The 17,208-nt window shown below is 43.3% G+C and overlaps 1 protein-coding gene across 5 annotated transcripts in view; it reads right to left on the bottom strand.

The window, feature by feature from the left end:
- The window catches only part of PTPRT (protein tyrosine phosphatase receptor type T), a 482,418-nt gene that overhangs the window by 58,828 nt on the left and 406,382 nt on the right, over nt 1-17,208 (bottom strand). For 3 of the 5 annotated variants that reach the window (XM_064730048.1, XM_064730047.1, XM_064730045.1), the window contains exons 15-17: nt 15,393-15,422; nt 7,197-7,244; nt 4,832-4,980 (exon numbers count right to left, since the gene is read on the bottom strand). In XM_064730048.1, the coding sequence (XP_064586118.1) occupies nt 4,832-4,980; nt 7,197-7,244; nt 15,393-15,422 (227 nt within the window). The remainder of the gene's footprint in view (nt 1-4,831; nt 4,981-7,196; nt 7,245-15,392; nt 15,423-17,208) is intronic. The other 2 variants (XM_064730049.1, XM_064730046.1) reach the window with 1 other exon arrangement.

Below are 17,208 nucleotides of genomic sequence, written 5' to 3' on the forward strand. Positions count from 1 at the left end.
AGATAAAACTCAGTGTACATCAAAGTAATTTCAGAAGCAATTTTTTGTATCTATGGAGCAAACATTGCTTTAAAATTTCAAGTTATTCTGTGGGGACACCCAAAGAAGTCACTGGTCTAGGGAAGTCCAAAAAATCAGAATTACTCCTGAGCTGTTTATAATCATCTAGCTCATGAACTCGCTCTCATTCTGCATTCTCACACCTTATTTTCAGACCTACATGACTTGGAAACACATTAAAACAATCCAATTCCTCTCTGCTGGAGCTCTGCCCCAGCTGCCTTAACTCACAAAGTTCCTCTGCTTTGGGGCCTGTTGCACTTTGCCAGCCTAAATCAGACCCTTCTCTCACCACACTTAGGGCATTGCCACGTTTCAGATAACATCAAATAAGATCTAAATACATCAATTGGTTTGCCCAGTGTCACAGGGCAAGGCCACATTCAGCTTGGGGCAGGACTCAAGTGTTTCTGGAATTTGGGAGTATAAAAGAACTCATAGGGCTATGCTGCCCTTCCAGAGCTGCTGAGGATGAATTTCCAGATAAACACCTCATGTCAGTTTGATTAAAGATGTTATCAAATGAGGTTTATGACATGAATTTGTGTTTGTGACATGGGGCAGTGACTTTTAAATTCAGATTAAAAAGAGTGAAAACACTCCAAATAAACCCAAACAAAACCAAGAAAAAACCCAACCCAAAACCAAAACAAATTAAAAACTAAGCCAAAAAACTAAACCAAAACAAATATCCCCCAAAACCCACCAACACAAAAGAGAAGTTTCTTAAAACTTTGGAGAACTTGCTTCTGAAATCAGTCAGGGTGTATAATGAGATGTATACACAGGGCTGCTTTCTAACTAGCATTTCTCACAGGCACTTGGGTCTGTAATCAAAGGAAACACGTCCAGAGAGGATTTCACATCAGGGTAGAGATTAAGACTTCATTTAAAATTCTCTTTGTGCTCTCTGGAGTGGCACGTGAGGCCACACAGATCCCTCCAGTCATGCAGAGTGGTGAAGGCTCCTTCCTATTCTGAAAATTATTCTTTAATTTTTATAATATTTCCTAAACTAGCAAACCCCACAAGAATCCCATGGAAGCCAGTAAAAGGGAATTTTGTACATTTTCCTTTTATGCATTTGATAAAATGTGGGTTTGTCTTTTATTTTTAAATTATTTTAAGATTTTTTTTACTAAAGGAAGCATCTCATGTCCACAGCCCTACAAGTCCTTAGACAGCATTTAGCAGGTCACCTAATTATGAGTGAAAATTATCCATGGGGCAGGAGTAAGAACTTTACCTTGCTGTGCTTGTCTTTTGCATCTCACTGATCATAAAATCGTGGAGGATTGTGGAAAGGTTTGAATTTTGAAGTTTCCTGGTACAAATGGATCCCTTAAACCCTGAGTGCCACTTGCCTACACCTCCCTCTCCTCTTCTTGTTCTCGTAAGTGAAATCACTTGGTAACTTATGGTAGTGGTTCCTCCTGCAGAACTCAATTCCCCCACTTCCAGAATGCTCTGCCTGAAGCATTAAAGCCCCTCCTTCATCTGTGTCCCTCCTGCAGGGTGTCTGCAGAGCTGTCTCCCCCCAAAATGGGATGTCAAACAGGTAAAGCATTAATTAAAGCACCTTATTAATCAGTCTCCAGCAAAACTGGCTGCATTTGAATGGGCTAAATCCTCAGAATCCAACAGCTCCTGCCAGAACCCCTGCAAGGATGCCAGGGTGGGACAGGGAATTCTCCTGGACAAGGCTGGTCCATGGCAGTTCCTTTGAGCTGATCCACTGCTGCCCATCCCATCTCTGCCACACTGCCCATGATTTCTGTGTGCTCACCACCCCCTGCACACACTTCTGGTCAGTGCAGACCCTGGGGGCAAATTTAGGCCCACTTTGTTTCCCATTTCCCACCTTGCTCCAAAATAACCCTGCCCTGAGCCAGTGTCTACAGGTGACTGTGCTGCCTCCCAACATTCCTGCACTCCAGGGAGCTGCTCAGCCCCTGCCAAGGCCATCACCTGCCTTTCATGGAGCTGGGATATATTGATAGCTTAAAAAAAAAACCAAGATATTTGAAAAAATGACCAACTGTGACTGTTCATAATCCCCAGGTAAAAGCAGACAAGTTGGAACAGCCACAAAACAATTTATGTTTCACCAAACACCTTCTTTGGTTCTGTGGGCTGTCAGAGACAGAGGCTGAGTCCAAAAAATCTCTAATTTCAACACTTGTATGTATCAGTGAGAATCCTGCCAGGATAACAACTAACACTGCAGAATGGGAAGAGGGATGAGGGGCTTTGCTTCAGGCCAGGGAAGATAAATGCCCAATTCTCTTCCTCTTTTCAGCAAGACCTGGGGTCTTGATGCCTCAACAGAAAACATGGGGCTGATAAGGAGGAGGGCAGCTGTTCATTTTTATCTCCCTCATGGTGCAGAGCATCAGGCAGCACCTTGAAAGTGGGATTTTTAAATCTAATTGATTTAGAAATAGTCCTGTGTGGTGGCAGAGCAGGGAGTCAGGGTAAGCAGCAACAGGAGGATGGACAGGACTCACCCAGGAACAGAGCAGGGGCCAACTGGAAAGAGATGGGAAAAGAAAACCTTCTGTAGGCACTCACTGAGTTTGTTCTGTCTGAAAAGTTATCAGAATTGTTGTGACAGAAAGTAAAAGCCGGAGGCAAGGACACAAGCCCTGCAAGGACATTGCATTCTGCAGGTAAAGTTGCCTGCAAGTCATTCAATAACTGAGGGATCCCACTTAGCAAATTGTCTTGTTCTGTTTGATTGCTTTTGTGAGTTGGCAAGGTGACCCTGGCATTGAAAACACATTGCTTCTCTTGGTGGGCTGTTCCTCCAGAAGGAGAGGGGCATTTCCTCATCCCTGCTGCAGGCAGCTCAGGGCAGGACAGACAGGGTGACTGCCCATCATGAGCTGCTGTAAATGCTATTTACTGTTGGCAGGCAAAAAAACTATTTAAGAATGAATCTGGCTGCTGCTAAAGACAGTTGATTTCAACAGCTCTGGTGGATAAACCCTGTAAAACTCTATTAGTTAGCAGGAAGGTTAAGAAATAATCCTATTATGTTATTCAAAAGTAGGCCTGTATAGAACCCACAAGTATTAAACTCCATTAAGGCAATTTATTTTATTTTTCTTTTCAAGGAATTCTTTTACTCATAAAATTCCTGTATCAGCATGTGCACACTACTGCACAGAACTTACCTCCAACACCTCAGCATCCTGGACTTGGCAGTAAAAAATTTGGAGAAATCACGAAGGTTTATTGATAATTCTTTCTCATAGATATGAGAGGAAAATAAACATAAGGAAAAAAAATTTTAAAAATCCACCCATGACTGACTCAGGTTATAGGGGAAGGCAGTGATAAAATCTGCTGAGATGTCAGACAAGTAAAGATCTAACTGATTAAAAAAATTGAAAACCTGGAGTGCTGTTTCTTTACAAAATTTGATACATCATATTCTCTACAGTTGCAATTTCAAGCAAATGAGTCAGCTGACTTAATTAGTCTGTCAAAATAACAAGGGTGGGGGGAAAAGATGAGGTCACATTTCAAGCTTGTCTCTTTTCTGATTTTCTGGTTGGAAAAAGAATCCCCAAACTTTCAGAAGCCCAGATTCTGAGGGAAGTGCTGAACATTTGATTTTCCCCATACTCCAGCCAAGCTGCCTCTGCTCTTTGGGGATACAACACTGTCTGCTGCTCTCCTGGCTTTCAGAGATACGAGCCCCACAGAACCCTTGCTGCCTCCTTAGGATACAGCTACTCAGCACCTGAGAAAATTAAATCTTGACTGAAGTCAATTTAATATCAGAGAGAAGTGTTCCCTGCCAGCCTTGGCTGTCCCAGACACCTATTTATCCATCTCACAGGTGTGCTACACAAAGTGGCAGTAGCAGCACATGCAGATGGGATTTGACATGACCTGCAGAGAGGGAAAGGAAGAATTCACTCAACCTGCCCCACTCAGGGGACGTTTCAATGATAAAACACATTTTCTATCATGAGAACTTCCATTTTGGTAATTGGGGGGAAAAAAAACCTTCACTAAAGATGCTTAATAAAGAGTTTTAGTACACACTGGAGTTTCACAGATGTCCCTTGTCCAGACTAACAGGCTGAGTGTCAAAAGAAGGAGTGACATGCCCATAGTGTCTAAGTTTAAATTTATTTAATACGAAAAAAGTTTACAAATCCACCATGCAATCCACCATGCACTCAACCTGGATGATCTAGTGAGGCTAAAGTAGGACTTGGTGCTGCTTTACCCACAAAACTCTTATAGCTACAGAGGTCTGGGTGGTTTACAAATGTTAACTAAGATCAGTTTTACTGAACCCGTGTGAAGAATAAACCGAGGACACAGACAAAGGAAAAAAATGCTGTCTTTCCATTCCAGTTCTCTAGCCAGGAGACCAGGCCTTCTTTCATAACAATCTCATACAGAAAATGTTATTTAATCCCACAAGTCAGCTAAGGGACGTGACTCCTCTACTCACAAAGGAAAAGTATTTCTAAACAACATACAAACATGTGCCTCTTATTCTGATGCAGTTATTAGAACAAGCTTAATAAATTATTCTCAGTAGATTTGGACCCAGAGGAATGTTCTCCACCTGTCTGACGGTGAAACCAGGGGCAATATCAGAGGCACTCCAGATTTCTATGGAGCTTTTGCAACCATCTCTATCACTGCCATTCCTAACTCCTCAACATTGTGCCCAAAGGAATGGGTCCTTTTAAGAACCCAGAGCTCTCCAAGGGGGTCATATCCATTGCAAGCAAGTTAAACTTACTGAATCCATTAACATCTTGGCAGCTGGAAGAAAAAGCTTCTTCATTGTGAACAGCACTGAGTTTGGTGGAGGTCTTGTCAGAAGAAGCCACAGGACCCATCTCCCTCTGCGTGCTGGTCTGAGTCTCCTTCTGCTTCTTGGCTAGCTTCCTTTGGGTGGTTTGGAGAGGGGAGAAAGCAAGGTCAGTTTGCCTTCATTAAAAGCAAAGGAATGGCAAAATATTTTGACAAAATCACCCCACCTGGTCAGGCATGCAAGGCATGTGACAAACCGCACGCCAGGGGATCCCGCGGGTTTTTAACGCAATTTCTGGAGTGCGAGGAATATCGAGATACCAGCCTGCAGCTCTCCCTCCCCGTCACTCAATGCACACACCTGCATCACCCCAGCAGTGGGAGTGCTACCTCAGCCTCAGAGAGGGTGCAATAGGTCCAAACCCTGGAGCAGGTGCCTTGGAGAGGGTGGAACAGGGCCAGCCCCAGAGCGGGTGCTGCGCGCTCCAGGAGGAGCAGAGGGCTGGGGATGAGAGCGCTGCTCGCTCCAGGGGACCAGGACATCTGCATCCTTCTGCATCCATCCCATGGGATGCTCCTCGAGGGAGTGTGAGACCCGGCTCTGTGCCACCTGAGAGCTGGAGCAGAGTTCTGTCCTGTCCCCAAGCACAGCAGCGAGGGCAGCAGCCCTGGCACAGCCTGGAACTGCTCTGGGATGCCCAGCCAGGGAAGGGTGGGGCACGCTGAAGGTTGAAGTTGTTTTAGCAATGTCCAAATATGGCCCTGTTCTGGGAAAATGGGTCTTTGCTTGTTTTGAGGAGACAGCAAAAACTTTGTCAAAAGCAGCACGCCTGCTCTGAAAACACTAACAAAGCTGAGAACATAAGAGGCTCCTCTTTTGCAAACACAGAGCATAATAAAATGGAGAGAAGCAGGAAAAGTGAGCTGCTAAGCTTCCACTGACATTTGACTGCCCTGTGCTTCATTCGTATCAGAGAGCAAAACCCTTTAAAAATGAATGTGTGACATTCTACAATCCACACCTTGAAAAAATATCACACAAATCCCTAGCACCAGCAAAGAACTTTGCTTACACCTCTTCCCTAGATAAGAAAATAAAATAAAATAAAAGGGAGAAAAACAGATTACTGTAAGAAGGAGCTTTAGTTTTCTTTCTCTTCTCCAACTCAAAGAAGAAAAAAAAATCCTAACAACTAAATCATTTTGCAAAGAGGTTTTTATTCTCTAAAAACAACATGCTTATGGTAAGTACTACCCATCTTTCAAACTTAATTAGATTCCAAAAAAAAAAAAGGTACTCCTTCCAACATAGTCTAACAGGCTCTATTTATGCCCAGAACATGTCAGAGTGGCATTTACAGGCAAGTTCAAGCACACAGCTGAGCCCCAGCCTTCAGGAGATGGGCAGCTTGGCCACTTAGACTTGTTTGGAAAGAAGGGTCAAAGAGAGCTAAATCCTTTGCCTATGTCTGTGGGAAAAGCCTGTTTTAAAGAAAGATAATCCAGATCAGGAGAGCACAGATTTATGGAAAAAACTCGGATTTTGCTGCAAACTTTTGAACAAACACATGTATCTCATCTGCTCAGCCAGTTGGGGTTCAGCCATGTACAATTGGTGGTTCCAATCCAAGCCCAGAGCTGTTCAAATTGGGTCCATCATCCCAGGGGGCTCACTCAGATCTCCCCAAACCCCCGTGGTGTCTCCACTTGTGCAGATGAAGATGCAAAGAGGGGAGCAGTCCTTGAGTGATGAAGCAAAAAGCTGGTGTTTAATGATGTTAAAAGCTTTGCTTCCAGTGTTCAGCAGGCAGATTTAGGAGCTGGGAGCTGCAGACATGGGAGCCCCTGCTTTTTTTGTGCTGTGGTACCTGGGGTAACTAAAATAGCCTTGAAGTGCTTTAACTCTGCCGTGTGGATCTTTTAATCCTGATGGTTTGCTAATCGTACATGCCTGTGTGAATTCCTTGGCAACAAGAATTAAAATCACTCAGTGGGAAACACTAATCCAAAATGCAGAAGTCCTTAATAACAAGCACTCTGGACTGCTGGGGTGAGCCACTACAGACCATGACTCCAATGGTTGAAAATGGTGAGTCAAAAGGGGCAACTTCCTCATTCAGTATAAGTTAAATTATTTGTGGCAATAATTATCTGTAAGTCCCCATTGCCTGGTATCTTTTCAGAAATCCCAACAGGCTACAAAGAGCAGGAACTGGCAAACTTGTTTTGTCTTTGAGTGAATGAGCAACAACATTTCTGCATGTCCTAGGCAGGAAAAAAAATAAACCCAAACCCAAGCCCCTTAGTCCCCAAAGGCCTGCTTACAAAAGCCCTATGCAAAGGAGTTCTACCTGGTCCTGTAGAAGACAGAGAGGCCCCTAAAACATTGGCTTGAATGCCTAAAAAGAAAAGGTGACATGAGTTTAAAGTTCTCAATCTACCTCGCACACACAACCCAGGTCTGCATCTGAAAACGCCACAATTTTCTTTCCACAGCGCCTTATCAGTTTCCACCTTCCTCCCTCTCTGTTCCAAGAATGTAAAAATTCTTCATCTAAATTTAGAGGGAAAAGGAAGACAGATCTCTTTTGAGGATTTCAGAGCTAAGCTTGCCAGACACATCAAGGGGCTCTCAGTTTCTAAACGTGCCTTTGCTGCTGCCGTTCTGTGTCTGGAGAGAGTGGCAGCACAGGACTAAGCCTATTTGGTCCTTACCATCATTATAATTCATAGAAAAGATTAGAAAATCAAATGACTAGCACTTTCCAGAATGTTAGGGATGTGACTTAAAACCCACAGCTAGGTAGAGGTTTATTTCCCAGCACGTCAAAAAAAAAAAAAAAGCCTTTTGGAAATGGAAAAGCATTTATCTAGAAATGCCGTTCCCAAAAATAGGGCGCTCCAAGAGATCTCTGTGAATCACTGACAAGCCACGCTGGTGACATGGCTCCTGCTGTCCCCAGTGCCCTGCACAGAGCCACTGCAACAGCCCAACAAAGCTGCTCTGGCAGCATCAGTGTCAGCCATGGGCTGGCTGCGTGCCCACAGTGTCCCCAGCACAGCTGACACCCCTCGTGGAGCAGACACCTCCCCACTCATGCAAGATGCAGCTGAAAAGGGGAGGGAATAAAGGACCAGGCAGATATTGGGGGGAAGAGTGTGATACAATCGACACAGAATGTCAGGATGTGCATAAAATGATCTTAATGCTGGTTTACATCCAAGGGTAAAGGGAAATGTGGCAAGAAGGAGGCAGGAGTCCATGGATGGAGTTTACCGGGTTGCTCTTTTCAGTTTGGAAATGAAAAGATGATGTTTGCAAGCACCACACACACAGAGGAGGGGTGAGACAGAAAGACGCTCAAAGCTGAGTGAAAAAATGAAACCAGCTGTATAATCAGGCAGTTGATGCTGACCCCACTAAAGCAAGGAGAAAAGCCATTGGCACTGAACACAAGTGTGAATTTGAGGGGAAAAAAAATGGAGATTTGATTTGGTTATTTTTTGAAACTTCTACTCCTATCAGAGACTAGAAATAAAATCTGAAGCACTATATTAAAATTGTGGGAGTTCTACTTAAACAGTCAAGGAATGCAAACCTGGTATCAAGCACAAACCATTTACTGCCACGGGCATTAATCAGGAAGCTCCAGCAATATTTTCTGTTAGAACTATCTGCAGGATCAGATTCCTGTTTCATGGAGGTTTGGATGACTGTCAGGGATTATTTTTTAAAAGCAGCTTCAAACTCTTCTGTAACTTTTTCTATCAATTCTACATGCATGAACATTAAATCTGTAACTGCCACTCCTGGAGAACTCTCGTGCACGTACGTTGACAGATTTAATTTTAGATGTTTCTAAGGATGGATTTTGTACACTGTGGTGTAGATTTGCATGCACAGGTAATTTAGACATTAGGTATAGATCATGTAAGTTAAACATGAAATTTCCTCCTACAGACACAAATTGCGTATTGCTCATTTTCAATAAGCAATTTGAGAAAGTAAAAAAAAACAAAATAAAATTCCTTTTAGAGAATTGTGCGTAGCAAACTCCTAGGAGTACACCTGTAATTTGTGATGGAATCTACTCCAATTCAAGGCAGGCAGTGATGAACCATGCAAATCCCAGGAAGCACTGGTCAAACAGCAGATCTATTGGAAAGGATCTCCATGCCCTAAATCTGTAGGAGATGACAAATCCAATTTGGAAGAATGATTTCATGCTGGTTTGAAAGTAAGGGCATGGCACTGTAACTGGCGATCACTAACTGGGTGATCCTGTTGCTCTGACTGAGGGCTGGAGAGGGCTCTGCTGCCAACACTGCTCTTCAAATCAGACATGTGCCACAGGGGCTCACACAAAGGACAGGAAAGGTAAAGCTGGAAACATGATCTACAAGCAAAGGCCAAAGGAAATGTGGATCTTTAATCTAGAGAAGAGGAAATCAGATAGGGCTGATGGGTTTTCAAACATGAAAAGACACCAGAGGGGAGTTGTTCTCGTGTCACAGACATGTCTCATGAAAAATCCTTTCCTTAGAATTTTTTCTCCTGAGAAGCTGAAAGGCCTCAGGAATAAAATGTAAACAATGGTTATCTGCTGCTGTGGAATGCAACAGGTGCATCTGTGATTGGTCTCATGTTGGTTGTTTCTAATTACTGGCCAATCACAGCCCAGCTGTCCAGACTGTCTCGGTCAGTCACATCATTTGTTATCATTATTTTTCTATTCTTCGCTAGCCTTCTGATGAAATCCCTTCTTCTATTCTTTAGTATAGTTTTAATATAATATATATAATAAAATAATAAATCAAGCCTTCTGAAACATGGAGTCAACATTCTCATCTCTTCCCTCATCCTAAGAACCTTGCAAACACCATCACATTTTCGCTGCTTGCAGGGGCTGGGGAGTGGGAAGCTCTGGGGAAGCTGCTCATCCTAAACTGGGGGAGAGCTCCATGCAGGAGGAGCTGCCCATCTCTGAAGCCAGAGGGGCAGCAGGCAGGGAAATGCTGGTCACTGGAGGGGTGTGAGCAGAGCCAGAGGGGTGGGAGCTCGGGGCAGTGCTCTGTCACACACCTGCTCCATGCTCTGGTTTCAATGTGTGCTTCCTCACCTGCCCCTGCTGAACCTGCTTTCAACACCTGCTCTGCTGAAGCCAGGCTGTGGCAGGAGCAGGGGGAGGTTGCTGTAGTAAAGGTGTAGTAAAGGTGTAGTGAAGAGCAAAGGCCAATGTCACAGAGCAAACTTCACAGGGTAGGAGAAAGTGGAGATAAGCCAAAAGAATGCCCTGAGTGTTTTGTACTGTGGGTGTACAAGCACAGGCTCTTGAGAGTATGATCTAAGCTTAACTTGATCAAATTAATCACTACTTGTGGGGGATTTTTTTTTTATATTTATTTTTTAGTTTTACTTACAACCAGACTTTAGATAAGCCAGGTGCACGTGGGAGCCATGCAGTATTAGTCTCTGCTGGCACAGACACCCACAAACCCTGCCCTCTGCAAGGCTGAGGCTTGCAATCACCATACAGACACGTTCTAAATACCATCTCATCTACTTTCTGCATTTTGATATATTATTTTTTAATTTGCTTTCATTAGACAAGCATAGCCACTGATTAATGATCCTGTTTTTCCATCATCTGATGAGAAAAGCACCTAATGAGAATGTTTCTTCTCAAAATCCTGATTTAGCAAGCTGACCTGTGCAGGCAGATCCCACCATCCATGGAAATACTTGGAGATATTTATGTGTGAATGTGGCTCTACAGAGGTACACTTCTAAATAAAATAAAGGGATGTTTTTCTTTTCAAATGTCCCACAGATGGTGGCAATAAATTCAGCATAAACTTTGTTATCTCAAAAAAATCCAAGTATAAATTTAGCTTAATAACCTTTGCAATCTCTCCCATGAAAAGAAACTCCCAGCTAAAATGACCCAACAATTAAAACTGGTGTGAAATTCCAGTGGGAGTTAAAGGACTTCCTACATTGCAGTCATGTCCCTGGAGCTCTGGGCAGTTCAGGGAGAAGGAAAACATCTTGGCCATTGAGTACCCTTTTCTAATAAATAACATTAAACTGAGCGCTTGTAACACATACATGAATCTCTGTATTTCCAGAAATTCTTCCCTGGTCTCATATTGCTCTTGATTAAATTTCATTCTGCAGCCATTACCCAGCCCAGGAGAAAGAAACAAACCAAAACAAACAACCCACACACAGAAAACATTTCCATTTATTTTCCTGGTGAGCAGATAATAAAATCATGATTTGGATTGCTGCAGTTGAAAATACTGCTGCAAAAGAGGTGTCTGTCACTAGATGCAAACCCTTCTGTAAACTGGATGAATTGCTGTCTGTGCTTTACAGCTTCAGCTGGGAATGAAACCAACATCTTCCAGACCTGAATGGGCTGATATCTTACATTGCACATTAAACTTAAGTGCAGAGAGAAAGCAGCAATTCTGTCCCAGCCTCAGACACCATTTGTGTTGGTGTAAATACAGAGTAACTCCTCTGGAAAGGTTCAGGCATCACCCTGGGCACAGGGATACAAGGAGTGCTCCAGGACAAGAACTCCTAATTCCATCTCTGTCTCCTCACAGGATCTCAACCCCCAAGCAATCACCTTTGCTGATGGGTAAACTGAGGTACACAATATGATGCTGACCCTGCACAAAGAGTTACAAGTCAGGAATCAAAGTCTCCTGGGTTGCATTTCCATTTAAATCATGTTAAAGATCTTTATGGCCTTCTCTTTCATCCTTTCCTATATGTTGTGGGAAGTTTTTAATCAAGTGTAGCTATACAAGAATCCCACAACTATTTACGTAATAACTATGCATGCCCAAAGCAGCTGCTCCTATAAGTGAATATTTTGGACTGGTCTCACCAGTCAGAGCTGCAGGTACTCAGCCATCTCACAGAATCAGATTTTCCAGTCCTGAACTGCAGCAGAACACAAGACTGGCTGAGGGCAGAGCTCCAGTCTAGAGATGACCAAAATGTTGTGTTCTGTCTCTGTAAAGACCAGGTACTCCTCAAAAAAGTCTCTGTGACTTTAAAAGAATTATCATTATAGAACTGTTTGGAAGAGTTAGGATAGGAGATTTTGGTCCCTAACAAGAAGAAATGCCTGTACAGAAGATGACAAATACTTAGAAGGAATTATCTGAAAGCAGACAAGAGTTGCTCTAAGGAACACAGCTTTGAAGTCCAGAAACTGAAACCAAACATGAAGGGATACAGTCCATATGGTCACATTTAAAGATCTGCCAGCAGATCTATTTGGGAACCAGCTTTTCAACACTGGTAACTCACTCAACTGAATTTTGCTTCAGGACTAAATAATTCATGCAAGGTCATAGCATAGAAACCAATTCTTTTTTTAAAAAAATCTGTATATATCCATATTGCTGCTGTTATTTCCACAACATTTCAAATAAACTGAAATCCAACCTCTCTGCTCATAGGAGTCCAGGGCAATTTGAATCAAGTTTGGGTAAGAATTGCGCAGTCCTTAGCAATTCCAATGAAAACACCCTATTTCATGTGAAACTTGAAACTCAGTAGAACTTCACTGTGTGCTTCTTCATGGGTTCTCCTGCTTCCTTCCCTCTCTACTAGAACATCCCTTTTACCTTGATTGTTACTCAAGGGGAAAAAAATCCAAAGCAGAGCTTGGTTTTCCCAGTGCAGGGAACCGACCAGATGTGAGCCAAGCATGCTGAGCCTGGTGCATGTCACAGACACATTTTATGAAAAATCCTTCCCTTAGGATTTTTTCTCCTGAGAAGATGACAGGCCTCAGAACAAAATGTAAACAATGATTATCTGCTGCTGTGGAATGCAACAGGTGCATCTGTGATTGGTCTCATGTGGTTGTTTCTAATTAATGGCCAATCACAGTCAGCTGGCTCAGACTCTCTGTCCGAGACACAAGCCTTTGTTATAATTTTCTTTCTTTTTCTATTCTTAGCTAGCCTTGTGATGAAATACATTCTTCTATTCTTTTAGTACAGTTTTAATATAATACATATCATAAAATAATAAATCAGCCTTCTGAAACATGGAGTCAGATTCTTGTCTCTTCTCTCATCCTGGGACCCCTGTGAACACCACCACAGGTCCTGGCAGTGTCTGTGGGGAGGTCACTGCTGATTTGGTGCCTGCAGCTTGCAGAGCTGTCCCTGGGACAGCACCAGAGCTAAGAGTGAGCTCCTTTCAGAGCATTTTGGGTGTGGTACTGGGGAGGAAAAGCTCTGTGAATTCTGCAAGCTGAGCCCCAACCTCCAGTGGCTCCTATGAACACTCAGCTTGCCTGATGGCACCTCTGGCTTTCCCCTGGTGTGATGTGCTGCATGGTGGACATCTGCCTCATTAAACCTTATTAAAGCCCTTCCTTCTGCCTCTGCTGGAGCTCATTGCAACCCCAGGCTGGGGTGACCCTCCTGAGGGTTTTCTCTTCACTTTTCCTGAGTCACTGCTCCCTGAGGAAAAGGGGTCCAGCAAAGTGACCCACAGCAAACAGACCCTTGTGCTTGTTCTGGCAGAACAATCCTCAGCTGACTGCTTAAAGCAATGTTGTGCAGCTGTAAAATGGGTCACAGAGGGCTCGGAAGTTGATTCATCTCTTTAAACACACAGATCTCAAAATAAAATAAAGCAGGGAACATGCTGACCACATAGTGCCTGCTGGAAAAAGACAGAATTATAATGGCACTGAATTTCTCAGGCAGTGGTGCTACTGGTTGTAAGGAGACCAAACAGTAAAGCATGAGAAATGTGCAGAAGAGGAAAGGTTCTACCAATAAATTCAACTAGCTCCTAGCACCTTTGGGTTAAAACCAGCCCCTACTTTACACTGAGTTAACCTCCTCTTTAATCTGACTACTTGAGGTCAAATTCCATTCTGGGTGAGCCAGTGGGAGGTCTAGAGGAAATGGAGTTACTCTGCATTTACAATCACATCACTGGGCAAAGTCAAGACTCCTGATGGTGTCCTAAGGCTCCTCACATGCTTGGGAAGTGGGAAAGGTTCCTCCTTCAAGAGCTTCCTGACAGGTCAGGGAGAAACAAAACTCTCCAAGTTGTGGTGAGTAGGGATCCTCCTTTGCCCTGTTCTTTGTACATAAAGCAACTCATATGGAAAAGAAATCCTTTGCCCTGTTCTTTGGACATAAAGCAACCCATACGGAAAATAAACCAGCTGCCCTTAAAATGGTATCACACCAACCCTCTCATTCTCCTGACTTGCTGAAACCAGAAAAAAGCACCAAGATGAGCCAAGGGGGAACTGCAGGGAAGGCAAAGGAGGCAGATCCTGGAGCAGCAGACCAGGAGGGGCTGTCAGGGCTGGTGTGGCCCTCTGGACAGCTCGGTGGGTTTCAGAGCCCTGACAAGCCTGGCAGGCTCTGGGGAAGGGTTGGTGCCAGTGACAGAGCTCCTGCTGCTGCTGAGAGCTGGGCAGGGCAGAGCTGTTGCTGTCCCCAGCAGCTGCTGCCCTCCCCATCCCTCCCAGCCCTCTGATGGCAGCACAGGCCTCAGCTCACTTCTCCAGGACTTTTTCCTCACATCATTGATCCAGCCCTCTCCTCCCCCAGATCCTCAGACAACCATTAGCATGGCAGAAACAGCTTGGCCCTGATTGCTTCCCAGCCCCTCAATCTTTAGGCAACAGATGGCTCTGGAAGTACTGATGTGTGAAGCATTTTCATGTGCCTTAACAACTGCCTTAATTATGCAGCATTGTCATTAGGACTGGACAGGTGATTTAGATCTGAATATCTGAACCACTTCATCATCCAATGATCTAAACCAACACTCAGAACCTGGCAGCCTCAGGAACAGGGATGTTTGCTGGGATAATGTCAACTCCCAGTTGTCAGAAACATTAAGGTTTTTAAAAAGCTTACACCCATGGCTGAGAAATTCCCAACAATCACCTTCAGGTGTGAATTTCCCTGAAGCGTGGCTACAAGCAATGGGCAATTAAAAAGGTGCACTTGGGACACTCTGTATTTGTTCATTAGCATTTACAGAATCATAGAATCATTTATGTTGGAAAAGATTTCCAAGATCATCAAGTCCAACTGTTCCTCCAGCACTGCTGTGTCCATCCCTAAACCCTGTCCCCAAGTGCCACATTTACACAACTTTTAAATAAATGCCTCAGTGGTGACTCCATCACTTCCCTGGGCCACATGTTCTGGTGCTGGACAGCCCTTTTGGTGAAGAAATTTTTCCTGATATCCAATCTAAAGATGAATATCCAGTTTGAGGAATTATAAACCATAACTGGCATATCTGTGGACATTCATATGTTTGCAGGCACAGCTACAGGTGCAGTGGGAAAATGGGGAAAACATAACAGCGTGCAACTGGGAAAATAAAACACATTCTGCTGGAAGGACAAGGATAAATGGAGTGGTAAAAAAAATTTAAAAAAGAAAAACAAAAATAAAAAAAATAAAACAAAGCACAAAATTACCACAGGGTGAACATGCTCATAAAACCTCATCCCCAGTCAAGTACTTACAAGTAATAGGAGTAGGAATATGCATTTCTTCTAAATATTGATGGCCAGTCAGATGAACAAAATATCCAAAAGGAGAAAAAGAGAAAAGCACATAATTAGATTTAGTTGAACTCCAGGTTTCTTTTTCAATATATAAAGTGTTTGTGCTGTTTTCTGTACTGAGATCCTGTTTGCCTACACTTGTTTCAGGAGCAGTACATTGGTGAGGAATAAATAGAACTTGAACTGGAGACAGGTTGTGTTTCCACTTCTGCCACCATGAATAAATCCCCTCACCTTTAATTCCCTCACTTTATCATGTCAGTACCATGGGCAAATAGATTTAATTTTGCCTCTCAAGTACTTTGATATTTTTGAAATGGAAAAAGATGTCAGAGCTATTAATACAAATAACAATAAATAGGGAAGTGACAATGTAAGAACGCCACAATTTTGGAATATTTAGACAATGAGCAAATTGTCTAATGATAAATCAAGCTTCATCAAACTCTAAAATGCAAATAGTTCATTAACAATTCAAGCATCACTCCATATTTATAGCTGAGCACTGGGGGCATGCATTAGCTTTCTGCATCACTGTGATTAAGCATTTTCTACCACAGTTTCTCAACAATTCATTTCACAACATTTTGAGCAGCACCACAAACTGAGCCTTGGCACTCAATTCTAGCTTAAGAAATTGTGTATTTACCCTTTCATAGCTGGAAAGGGGCTTCTCTGAAAAGACTGCTTCACAACAGACCTAGCCCAGGATATTAGAGATTTACCACCAGCCACAAGAAGCCACAGAAGCAGCAGTAGCGGTCAAGACAGAAAAAATGAAACACAAATTTCAACTTATTGCACAGCTTTAAAAGCTCATCCTTGAAGATACTAGGATGACTAGGAATCACTTAGAAATACAAATGCAGCTTTCAAGTGTTCACTTTTATGGTTGCTCTGAACACAACTTCCATAAGCACAGGTGGAAACCAGGCTGAGCTCAGTCACTCTGCACAATCACCCTCTGTGTGTGCACACCTGGGGTAAAGAGTTAATGAGGGTTTAACTGAAGTGCCATGGTTTTCTTGATGATGGCCTTTGCTAGAAACCTGCTCTTTTGGCCAGAGTCCTGATGCATGCCACATTCTTGGGTTTCTGCGGTTGAGATGACCTCAAGGTATCAGAAAGTCTCTTTTTTTCCCAGTCCCATGACTGAAGAAGTTGAAATTCCTCAGCTCTGCTTTTCAAGGTTGTTTATTTTCTCTTATCCATTCCATTCTCTCTCTGACCTGCTGAGATCTGTCCAGCAGGTCGGGTTGTGGCACAGTCCCTGCCCTTGGGGTGATGTTGGCTTTTTATACTAAAAACTGGGTGTACTTTATTTACAATAATTTTCCAATACCTATCACCTATGTTAGACAGTCTGTCTCTAAACCAATCCAGAAGTGCCACCATCACAGCAGAAGATGGAGAACAAGAAGGAGAAGAAGGACAGGACATGCTCAGATTCCTCCATCTTGCCTCTTGAACCCCCATTCTAAACCCCCAAAATTCTACTTTTTCACCCTGCGATAAATTCACTATCATTCTACTCAAACTCTTGTGGCTTGTAACTCTTCACACAAAGTTGGTAATTATTTCCATGGGCTAAAATAAAAGGCACGGGTGTTTGTGACTCCGTGCCAAGGTCTCTGAGCCCCCTGCCAGGGTCTCAAATCACCCAGAGCAGCCAGAGGAATGTCCTGGGCTTTGACACCACATTATTTGAAGGGCACTGATTCCATGATGCACCTGGATGTATTTTAACTAAATGCTATTATCTCCTGAAGGCAGC

This window comes from Zonotrichia leucophrys, chromosome 20 (genome assembly GCF_028769735.1).
Source record: "Zonotrichia leucophrys gambelii isolate GWCS_2022_RI chromosome 20, RI_Zleu_2.0, whole genome shotgun sequence".
NCBI classification, from domain to species: Eukaryota; Metazoa; Chordata; class Aves; order Passeriformes; family Passerellidae; genus Zonotrichia; species Zonotrichia leucophrys.